The sequence below is a fragment of the Gossypium hirsutum genome, chromosome A08 (assembly GCF_007990345.1).
Source record: "Gossypium hirsutum isolate 1008001.06 chromosome A08, Gossypium_hirsutum_v2.1, whole genome shotgun sequence".
Taxonomy (NCBI): domain Eukaryota; kingdom Viridiplantae; phylum Streptophyta; class Magnoliopsida; order Malvales; family Malvaceae; genus Gossypium; species Gossypium hirsutum.
The window spans coordinates 122,247,053-122,257,921 of NC_053431.1; the positions used below are offsets into that span (position 1 = coordinate 122,247,053).

Here is a 10,869-nt window from a genome sequence, read left to right on the forward strand (position 1 = left end):
TATTTAATTTAAATTATTTTTATATGGACGCTTTTTTACTATTGTTAATACAATTGCATTATGAACTAAGGAAACAATATTTCATCCTTAAAAGCTATAAGAAATGGACTAATTTCTTAAAAGCCCCTCTGTGTTAAGTTTTAGTTTATTCGGTCTTCCTTTTTTTCTAATTAACGTTAATGGCCATTCAAATGTTACAACCTAACAAAGATATCCAATTTAATAATAGTTTTTAAAATTTAGCTTCTTATTTATTGTAATTTATTTTTGTGTTTTTTCCACCATTTTCCTTTAATACCCTTAATATTTTATGAGAAGTTGGAAACAATTGTATATATACGTATATGAATTATTTAAAAAACCACACAGTCAATTGAGTCTTAGTTCGATTAGTATAGGTATTGTTACAAAATCATAATGAAATATTAGATTTTATAAAATTTCATAATTCTAAAATATAAAATATGATAAATGTTTAAAATTTTCTTTAAAAATGTTAAATGTTATACAAAATATTAAAAGGTAAACAAATACTACTAAAATTTTGTTAAATTTTCTTAATCATAATTAAAGCATAAATTATATTTAAAAAATTTATACATATAATCAGTGGAGAGCGTAGTGGAGACCCAAGAGACCATGGTCTACCCTGAAATGGTAAAATTTTAGTTTAGGCCCTTTATAATTTATAAAATTATAAATAAATAATGGTAAAATTACACTTTCACCTCTCAAAAATAATAAAAATTCGATTTAACCTTTTAAAATTTTAAAATATATAAACTATTAAAATAATAAAATTATATTTTTATTATTATAAAAATATATAATTTAATTGTGCGTCAAAAAATTTTAAACTCCATCACTGCATATAAACCCGTGCACAAGATAAAAGAAACTAATTAAATTATAAAAATACCATAAATTTAACCAACTACATTTAATATAAGATTAGGATAAAAGATATTTCCACCATCATTAATTTATTACAACTATAAGACAAAAAGCATATTATTAAAGTAAACGAATCATCCAAGTTCTTCCACACTACCCTAACACATACCCACCTTCTACCTCACCACCTTTTGCCACGTGGCTAAAATACATTTTCTTTAAGGTTATTATAACTTTTGGCTTTCAATCTAACAATGAAATATATATATATTTCACTTCAATACTTAAATATAGTAAATAAATTTATTTTGATCCTTAGTAAATTTAAAAAAAATAAAGTAATTCGATTTAAATAAAAATTTTCGAATAATTCAATAGTTATTTTATAAATTTTTTAAAGTTAAGTGACTTAAATCGTAAACCTATTAATAGTTTAGTGATCTTTAGTGACTTAATCGTAAATCTATTAATAGTTTAGTGATCTTTAGTTAGTTTGCCCTATATTTTGTGTTTTTTATACCTTAGCTAAATAATTAAGTCCATTTTGATCCTGAACTTAAAAAAAAAATATATAATTTGATGGCATGACACTCTAAAATTGCATCATATTATCACTTGAAAATAGTTTACCTAATAGCATTGTACAACCTGAAAGTGCCATTTCATCAAATTGTTACATATTTCCAGATTTAGGGACCAAAATAAACTTAGATACTAAGTTTAGGTACTAAATGAACATGCTTCCCAAGTATAAGGGCCAAAATTGCATTAATCCAATTCTTTACCACCCTCCACAACATTGTATAGAAAAACTTTCAACTACTGTTCTTCGCACACTTTTATTTATTTAAATTACAGTATTATTACATTACATGTGATGTTACTTGCAAAAAAGAAAAAACTGAAAACTCCTTTTCCTTTTCATCCATGTTTCAAGCAAAGAACAAGTCTGCCATATGTCTTAATCAAAGTACCTTAAACGACGTCTCGTCGGTGCTGTCGCCGTCGATAATAAGGTGTCTCAGCGATATATCGGAGATGGACACGGTTCATCTCAGTGTCGATCTAGTGTCGGCGGCGAGACGAATTGTTGGGTTCTTGAGAAGTGTTAATGAATGTCAGTGGCTTCATCAGAGACCAACTATTATTGAAGCAATAAGGAGGTCAGCTTTTTTTTTTTTTAATTTTATTTTGCTAATTGAAGAGAAGTAATATGATCAGATGTTTGAGGTTGAATACTTGAATGTGATGATGGGAGTTATTATTATTATTTTGATTATTTGGTTATAGGTATGATGAGGTATGGATGCCATTGATTTCTAATCTGACGGTGGTGGGGTCAACGCCTCCTTTGGTTTTGCCACCTTTTGATGTTGAATGGGTTTGGTTTTGTCACACCTTGAATCCAGTAAGTTTTCACTGTTAATTCTGTTTGGTTGACGGGAAAATGCGAGAAAATGATTTACTTGAAACTTGAAAGAAGGAAAAAAAGAGACTTTTTTCTGTATTTTCTTTGACTCTTTTATGATTTGTAAATCAATGGTTTTACTTGTATTTTTCACTGTAATCTCTGTTTGGTTGATAGGAAAGCTTGAATTTGACTTAAAGAGATGAAATTTGTTTGTTCATATTTTTTCAGGTTGGTTACAAGAAATATTGCGAGTCAAGGTTCTCAAAACTAATAGGAAAACCATCGATTTTCAATGAGGAAAATGAAGAATATGCATTGATGAGATGTAAAGAAATTTGGGTTCAAAGATATCCGGCTGAACCTTTTGAGAATGAAGTAGAATCAGATTCTCAAGACCCACCATTACTAAATGAAGATCTTTTCAATGAAGTTCAAAAGCACAAGCTTTTATACTCAAAATTTTCACAACCATATTTGTATGAGTTAGTGTATTTGATAGCTGCTAGACGAAGATACAAAGGATTTCTATATATGATCCAAAGATTTGGAGATGGGTGCTTTAGGTTTGTGCCTGCTTTGGATATTCTCCTAATGCTGCTTACACACCAGGTAGATTTTTCTTTTCAACAATTATCGTATTATTCGGATTTGGGTGAATATCTAATACGAGTATGATGAACAATGAAGCAGAGCTATCCAACAGCATATGCAGATGATTTGAAGGACATGTGGGAAAACATGGGGAAGGTGGTGGGGTTATGGGAGACAGTGCAAGAAAAAGAAGTGGAAGAAACAAATAAGATCTGGGAAAGAACCTTCGATGAACCTTATGAAAAAGCTGGAGGTGAGATAGCTATGGCCAAGCGACCAATCTATTGGGAGATTTCAGATGTTGATGTCAACACTAAATATAAGTCCATGATCCCAAGATTCCTACTTGAGGTAATTTACTATCTTACTGGGGTATTCAAATATATGTCAAAAACGGGTACTTATAGATTGATTTAGTGCCATAACAATGCAGGTATGCATTTTTGTGAGGCTCAATGCTCGGATGAAGGCAACAAATGGGGACATGAAACACAATTTCCTCCGTCTCCGGATGGTAAGATGTCACAGGGAGTTGAAGCTTGATAAATCGATCCCCGATTTTTCGTATGATTCATGGCAGAAAGCTTGGCATTTGTACTGCGAGTTTGGAACTCGAGGATTGATTGTTGAGTTTCGTGGCCGTGGCGGTCACTGCTTCAAAGGAAGTAAATTGGTGAACTCAATGTCATTTTCTTGGAATGATTTGCTAAGGGCACCTTCTATTACTTTGACAAGAGAAATTGATCAAGTACGAGTTGTTGCTTCTGTAACTCCCCCAGTTCAAGCACCATACCTACTGAAATGTGTCCCGGATAGAGTTACTGATGATTCTGGAGCAATGATATCCGATGTGATCCTGAAATTAAACAATTACCGGCCCCAGAAAGGTCGTTGGTTGTCTCGCACGGTTCTAGACCATGCTGGGAGAGAGTGTTTTGTTGTTAGAATAAGGTATGTTTTATCATATCCGGATAAAATAAAGCAAATTTGTTCTGTCTATTTGATGCAAATTTTTGAATGCTGTGTGGCAGAGTGGGAGAAGGCTTTTGGAGAAGAGGAGCTGAAACTCCTTCTGCTGTTAATCGGGAGGATCGAATAATTGAGATTCGTGAAGGTTCTTGGTCTTATGTTGCCGGCTCTATCGGTAGAGCTCCCGGTATGTTTCTTCATCCGATTTTGTAGTATGCTCAACAAAGAAGCATGTTAGTTGTTGATTCTCTTTTGTTAACATCGATGACTCAGACTTTTCCAGTTACTTATGGCCTTTTTTTCAATCTGCGGAATCTAATTTAAGCATTTGTTGCTGTTATTGTTGCCATCTAGTACAGAGAAAGTTGTAGGAACAGCAACACCGAAGGAATCTCAGGATCAGTGGCAAGCAGCATGGCAGTTTTCAACAGGAGATGACTTACTGATAAATTGCGGATCTTCGACATCGAGTTCCAGCCTAAGTTTTAGCCTGAAAAGTAGAGAATCATCGGATTCATTTGTAAGTTCCAACTTTTAGTTTCTTTGAACACCTGAGATGTTCATAGTTTAAATTAGCATTATTTTGTAGGTGATGTTGTTGAGGGGCAGGAAAATGCAATATCAAAATAAAGAAACCGAAAGCAAAGTAGCGGAAGACGAAAAGGAAGATGATGATGGATTCGTGACTCTCGTAAGGTTTACTGAAGAGAATCCGACAGGAAGAGCAACAGCACTGCTTAATTGGAGGCTGTTAGTGGTAGAATTATCGCCAGAAGAAGATGCCATTTTGGTCCTTCTACTTTGTATCTCGATATTACGTACGGTATCAGAGATGACCAAGGAAGATGCCGGGGGTTTATTGGTAAGACAGAGGATGAAGGAAGCGAAGCTCGGCGCTAGAGACTGGGGATCCATCGTACTCCATCCTTCTTCACTATCCTCATCCAATACTTCACCTTATCTACAACCTTGGTATTGGAATGCTAGCCAAGTAATGGCACAACATGAAGATACCGGTAACACAAGGAAACCGGCACCGGTCGAGGGCGGTGATATGTTGTACAGGCGAGGGATCATTACATAAGAAATACTTGAGAAAGGATTTTAATACCCTTTTCTTTAAATTTTTTTTTTATTATTTGCAGATACTACCATTAAAATATAACATGAGTTATAAAATTATAGTAATTAATTAAATTGAATCCAGGAAAAACCGATGCATTGAATTCCCAAGGTTTTTAATGAACTTCTTAACTAATTAATACTTTCGTATGTATATATAGGTGTAATATAGAAGCTTGTTTCATCATCAAGCTCTTAATCTTCATGGCCATGGAAATGAAGGTTTCAGCCCTTTGTATCATATTTCTTCTCACCATTCTCTTCTCTGAATCTGTTGCTAGCTTTCCTTCTTCATCCTTTAACACAGACTCCATTTGCAAACACACCCCACATGCAGATTTCTGCAAATACCTTTTTTCTTCTAACAAGCTGTTCAACACCCTCGACTATGGCAGGGTCTCGATCCATCATTCCTTGTTGAATGCTCGTACTTTCCTCGATTCAATCAATCAGCATTTCCTCGCACACCCTCTGAATTCGACGTCAAAACAAGCCCTTGAGGATTGCCGGTTTCTAGCCGATCAGAATGTTGATTTCTTGTCACAAATATCAGACAGAATCAATTCTTCTACCGAGAGTTTAGACAGCGTCGAGGCTGATGATTTGCACGCTTTGCTTAGCGCTGCTTTGACTAACGTAGAAACATGTCTCGAAGCACTCGAATCGACACCGTCAGCATCGAGAATTAAGGACCGGTTTTTACAATCTAATGGAACAAAGAGCTTCAGTGTTTCTCTTGCAGTTTCAAAGCATTGGGTTCATAGCTCGACCAAACCAGAAAGAAACCATGTTTTTCACAAGTTGATTGTTGATACCTACACTCCTTTATCTGTGTTTATGTCTTCTAACGATAAACAAACAATTTATGAATATGCAACAGGGAAAAGGGATGTTAAGACATTAACAAATGGGAAAATTACAGTGAAACAAGTAGTGATGGTAAGTCATAATGGAGATGGCCAATTCAAAACCATCAACGATGCCATCACAGCCATGCCGAACGTTACCGGTGACAGCAACGAATACTATGTGATTTACATACCTACCGGTGTCTACGAAGAGTACATTTCGATACCAAAGTATAAACAGAACTTGGTTTTGGTAGGCGGTCTCAGCACCAACCCCACGATAATCTCCGGAAATCGCAGCGTTGGCGGTGGCTCAACCACATTCAGTTCAGCAACACTCGGTAAAATCATAATTTAGCTTTTAAAATTTTCACATTTTATTGACTCATATGTAATGTATAACTTCTCTGTACCTGCAGCTGTCTTTGGGAAGAAATTTATTGCAGTGGACATAACATTTCGAAACACAGCTGGACCGAGCAAGTACCAAGCCGTCGCTGTCCTAAACGGAGCCGATCAATCCATATTTAATAGATGCACGTTCGAGGGATACCGGAATACCTTATACGTCCACTCTTTCAGACAATTCTACGTAAACTGCCATATTTTAGGCACCGTTGATTTCATATTCGGCAATGCGGCCGCTGTGATACAAGAATCTTACATACACGCTCGACTACCGTTGCCAACACAAGACGATGTCATCACTGCTCAAGGAAGGACTGATCCGAGCCAAAACACGGGCATATCGATCATAAGTTCCTTCATTAGAGCCAATGATGATTTAATCTCAAACATGGGATTTACGAAAATATATTTGGGAAGACCATGGAAGGAGTATTCGAGGACGGTTTATATGAGTAGTAGCTTGGATGGATTGGTTGCAGATGAGGGTTGGAAAAAAAGGGATGGAGATTTTGGACTAAGTACAGTTTATTTTGGGGAATACGATAACTATGGTTTAGGAAGAGATACGGGTGATAGAGTGGATTGGCCTGGCTTCCATAATATGACTAAAACTGAAGCTCTTAACTTCACTGTTGCAAGATTCATTCGAGGTAATAAATGGTTGCCTGCAACTGGTGTTCATTATTTTGGGGGCTTACGTGATTGAAACCTTTTTGCTTTAACTAGGGAATTCATGTTAATAAATGATGAGTTGGGTGCCTAAAAATAAAGAGTTATTTTGTTTTATAAATGAAAATAAATAGTTAATTAGTTAGTTGACTCTCTTACATTGTTTTTCTTGAACTTTTTTTTAATCTTAAATTATAACTTCAAAAAATCGTATAATTGACTACTATTGATAAGTATATCATGGAAGTTATTGTATTTTCTTCTCTTTATTTTAAATAAGTAAAATAGTTCATTTATATTAAATTAAAGAACAAATTGATTATTTTTCTTAAAATTTCACTCATTTATACGGTTAAAAATTACCTTTGTTGACAGAATAACCAAATAATGATACGTGACATGTCACGTGTACCTTCTGCTGACGAACAGAGTAATTTTTAACAGTAAAAAGAATGAAACTTTTAATAAAATGACTAGTTTGCTCTTTGATATAATGTACAAAAACTAATTTGCCCATTTTTGAATATTGGGGACAAAATACAATATGACTTCTAATATTAGAATGACAGTTCCAATAATTTAAAACCTTACATAGTGTTTTACTAATGCAATTAGTTCAAATTTAAATCCTATAATAAGCATATTTTCATTAGTTTTTTAAATAAAAATTAAATTATTCTCGAATAATATTACTTATTTAATTATGAAAAGAAAGTTTTATAATGTTTTTTAATTGAGTTAGTCACCTAGTTAAAGTGTGACACTAACTTAGTAAAACACTAAATAAATAATATATAATGATAGAAGTAATAAAGTACGCATAATAAAAATTGAGATGCATATCACAAATATTTACCCATCCGTCTTATAAAGTTTGAGGCTAAACTTTCATTCTTAACACGTTTTTGGTTTGATGATAATCAGTGTTTTCAAAATTAGCTTGTATGACCGGTCAGATTAGTTAGATCGAGAATTGAGTGATATACTAGTTTAGAATTTAAAAAAACAGTTAAATTATGTTAAAAATTGATTCAACTGAATTTTTTTTAAAAAATATTATATTTTTTAGTAATTTATTTAATTTGAAATGCTGACAACCATTTATACGATATTTGAATTCTGAATGAAAAGTTTTGATAATTACCTCCAGCTGTTAACCTGGTATAACTAAAGAATCTTAGTTTACACCATAATTATCTCAAATAAATTAAAGTGCAAGATCGATTCACGATTGATGACTTGTTATGCTAAGTTTAAGATAGCTTTATTTAGATGGCATATGGTTTTGGAGCAAAAACAAATAAAATAAAATAGGTAAAATTATTATAAAGGTGTTAGGAGTTAGATAGTATTTTATTTATATTTAAAAAATAAGTAAATTAGTCCCTATATATTACATCAAAAAGTAAATCGGTCATTCTATTAAAATTTTTATCCATTTATGCCATGCTATGTCACATATCACTGTCTGGTAATTCTATCAACTATGTCAGATTTTAACAATACAAATAGATGAAACTTTTAACAGGAAAATTAATTTTTATTTTATTTTATTTTATAAAAAATTACCAATAAAAATAGGAACAATTTTGTAACTAAAAATCATTGGAGTTTGTGAAGTGGTAGGGGAACCTCAAGTTATAATACTAAAAATAACCAAAATCCAATATATAAAAGGCAAGGCTTCATCTCCCATGGAAGCATGATCTTTTAAGTAAGAGTCATCAAAAAAGAGAAAAAGCCAACCACACTTCGGAGGGGCTTCATTACCTTCGAAGGAGTTGGCAATTGAATTTGTTGCCCCTCCAATTTTTTTTTCATTTTTAATAGAAAAATTTACGATTATGTCGAGCTCGGATGATGCTGAGAGGAAGAAGCGGATCGCTATAATTGTGGTCTCCTCTTTCCTCTTAGTGGCCGTGGTGGTGGCGGTGACGGTCGGGTTAGCATCCAAGAGAGGAGAGCGACTACGACGACAGAACCAGATGGGAATAAACACGCTCAGGTTACTTCCTCCAAGAAGGCTATCAAAATGATTTGTCAACCAACCACTTTCAAGAGAACATGTGAAGAGCAGCTCCAACAAGAAGCTGGGAACAAGACGGATGTTAAAGACCTAATTCAAGCGGCGTTTAAGGCAGCCATAAAGTACGTGGAGCAAGCTCAGGCGAATTCCACCCTTTTGAGGGATCTGGAGAAAGATGAAGGGACTAGAAGTGCTTTAGATGCCTGCAAGATTTTGTTGAATTCTACCATGAGCGAATTTAACAAGTCACTTGAACTTGTTGACAAGATAGAAGTTAATACAGTGAATAAATGTTGGGTGATATGAAGATTTGGTTGAGTGCTACCATTAGTAACCAACAAGCTTGTTTAGATGGGTTCGAAAAAACCAAATCAAAAAGAAGCTGGGGAGAAAATGAGAAGTTCTTGAACATCACGATGCAACTCAGTAGGAATGGTCTTGCCATCGCCTGTGAGTTATCGGAGCAACTTCAACAGTTGGAGCTTGCCGGAATGTTTGAACGTCGCCGTCTTCTCCAAGATGAAGATGGACTTCCGGTTATTGGCCATTCTGATTGGACTTCCTTTTTAGAACGAAACAAGGAATGGAATCGTCGCCGTCTTCTCAAGACGAAGATGGACTTCCGATTATTGGCCATTCCGACTGGACATCCTTTTTAGAACGAAACAAGGAATGGAATCGTCGTCGTCTTCTTCAAGACGAAGATAGACTTTCGGTTATTGGCCATTCCGATTGGACATCCTTTTAGAACGAAACAAGGAATGGAATCGTCACCGTCTTCTCCAAGACGAAGATGGACTTCCGGTTGTCGGCCATTCCGATTGGACATCCTTTTAGAATGAAACAAAGAATGGAATCGTCGTCGTCTTCTCCAAGACGAAGATAGACTTCCGGTTATCGGCCATTCCGATTGGACATCATTTTTTAGAACGGAACAAGGAATGGAACCGCCGCCGGATGCTCCAAGAAAGCGAAGACCTCTCGTTATTGGGCATATGGACATTGATCTCGAAATTTCAGCAGGAGCTAGGAGATTGATGTCGACTGATTTGAAGCCTGATCTTATTGTTGCCAGGACGGTAGTGGAGACTGTAAACCCCTTAATGAAGCCAAACAAAGAATCCCTCCTGGATCCACTAAGCCTTTCGTCATTTATGTCAAGGCTGGAGTTTACGCTGAGAATATTGATTTCACCTCCGATTTGACCCATGTTGCACTGTTGGAGATGGTAAAGAAAAAACCAAAATCACTAGTAATATCTGTTGATAAGTCAAATTAAAAAGGGGTTGAAAAGTCAAAAATGAGAGGTGCAAGTGGCACCGAAAGAAAAAAAGGATAGGCAAGTTGTTTAAAGTTGAATGGATAATTACAATTTTGGTCCCTAATTTTTAGGCCATTTGCAGTTAGTCCCTGAACCTAACTATAAATAGGCCTAACCATTTCTATTTCACCATCCCAAAATCTTTCTCTCTTAGTTTTCTCTCTTCTCCCATTTGAGATTCTTAAGGAATTCTATTTGTTTGTAATACTTTGAAGATAGTAAAGTTATCATCTGGTGTTAGTGCCCGAGGACGTTAGGTATAATTTACCGAACCTCCGTTTAAAACTCTTGTATTCTTTCTTGTCCTATTTTTCTTTCAATATTTGAGGTATAATAGTAGTATTTAATTGTGCTATTAAATTACTATAGAAGGGATATTCTGTCTAAAGAAAGACTTGGTATTTAAGATCCATGTATCACCTCTCTTTCCTGGAATTGAACTTTGTGTGATTTTTTAGTACATAATTTACCGCTTCCGACCTATTGGAACAACAAGTGGTATCAAGAGCCGAAGGTTAATCGTAGATGTCTGTGGTGCGTTTAACTATCTTCCACATCAGAAGATTTCCTTAGGTATATTGAAGATTATGGAGAACGGTCGGTTAAGAAT

General features: G+C 34.7%; 2 protein-coding genes across 3 annotated transcripts; both read left to right on the forward strand.

Annotated features, from left to right (window-relative positions):
- Positions 1-1,735: 1,735 nt before the first annotated feature.
- On the forward strand, positions 1,736-5,067 carry LOC107894116 (uncharacterized). 2 transcript variants are annotated; one of them, XM_016819333.2, is made up of 8 exons: positions 1,736-2,057; positions 2,185-2,302; positions 2,534-2,914; positions 2,996-3,247; positions 3,330-3,847; positions 3,928-4,052; positions 4,225-4,385; positions 4,455-5,067. In XM_016819333.2, exons 1-8 carry the CDS (start codon positions 1,822-1,824, stop codon positions 4,947-4,949), a joined length of 2,286 nt encoding a protein of 761 aa, XP_016674822.1. In that variant the 5' UTR covers positions 1,736-1,821; the 3' UTR covers positions 4,950-5,067. The 2 variants fall into 2 exon arrangements, 1 of the variants encoding a protein (XP_016674822.1); XR_005899910.1 differs by having other exon boundaries at positions 1,754-2,057; positions 4,220-4,385; positions 4,455-4,487.
- Positions 5,068-5,163: 96 nt separating this feature from the next.
- LOC107958095 (pectinesterase) lies at positions 5,164-7,034 on the forward strand. Its single transcript, XM_016893770.2, has 2 exons — positions 5,164-6,176; positions 6,255-7,034. The coding sequence occupies exons 1-2, from the start codon at positions 5,192-5,194 to the stop codon at positions 6,947-6,949; spliced, it is 1,680 nt and encodes a 559-aa protein (XP_016749259.2). The 5' UTR covers positions 5,164-5,191; the 3' UTR covers positions 6,950-7,034.
- The last annotated feature ends 3,835 nt before the right edge of the window (positions 7,035-10,869 follow it).

Coding starts and splice junctions, on each gene's coding strand:
- LOC107894116 (XM_016819333.2), top strand. CDS start 1,822: ATGTTTCAAGCAAAGAACAAGTCTGCCATATGTCTTAATCAAAGTACC. Junction 2,915..2,995: donor TAATGCTGCTTACACACCAG/GTAGATTTTTCT, acceptor ACAATGAAGCAG/AGCTATCCAACAGCATATGC. Junction 4,386..4,454: donor GAGAATCATCGGATTCATTT/GTAAGTTCCAAC, acceptor ATTATTTTGTAG/GTGATGTTGTTGAGGGGCAG.
- LOC107958095 (XM_016893770.2), top strand. CDS start 5,192: ATGGCCATGGAAATGAAGGTTTCAGCCCTTTGTATCATATTTCTTCTC. Junction 6,177..6,254: donor ATTCAGTTCAGCAACACTCG/GTAAAATCATAA, acceptor CTGTACCTGCAG/CTGTCTTTGGGAAGAAATTT.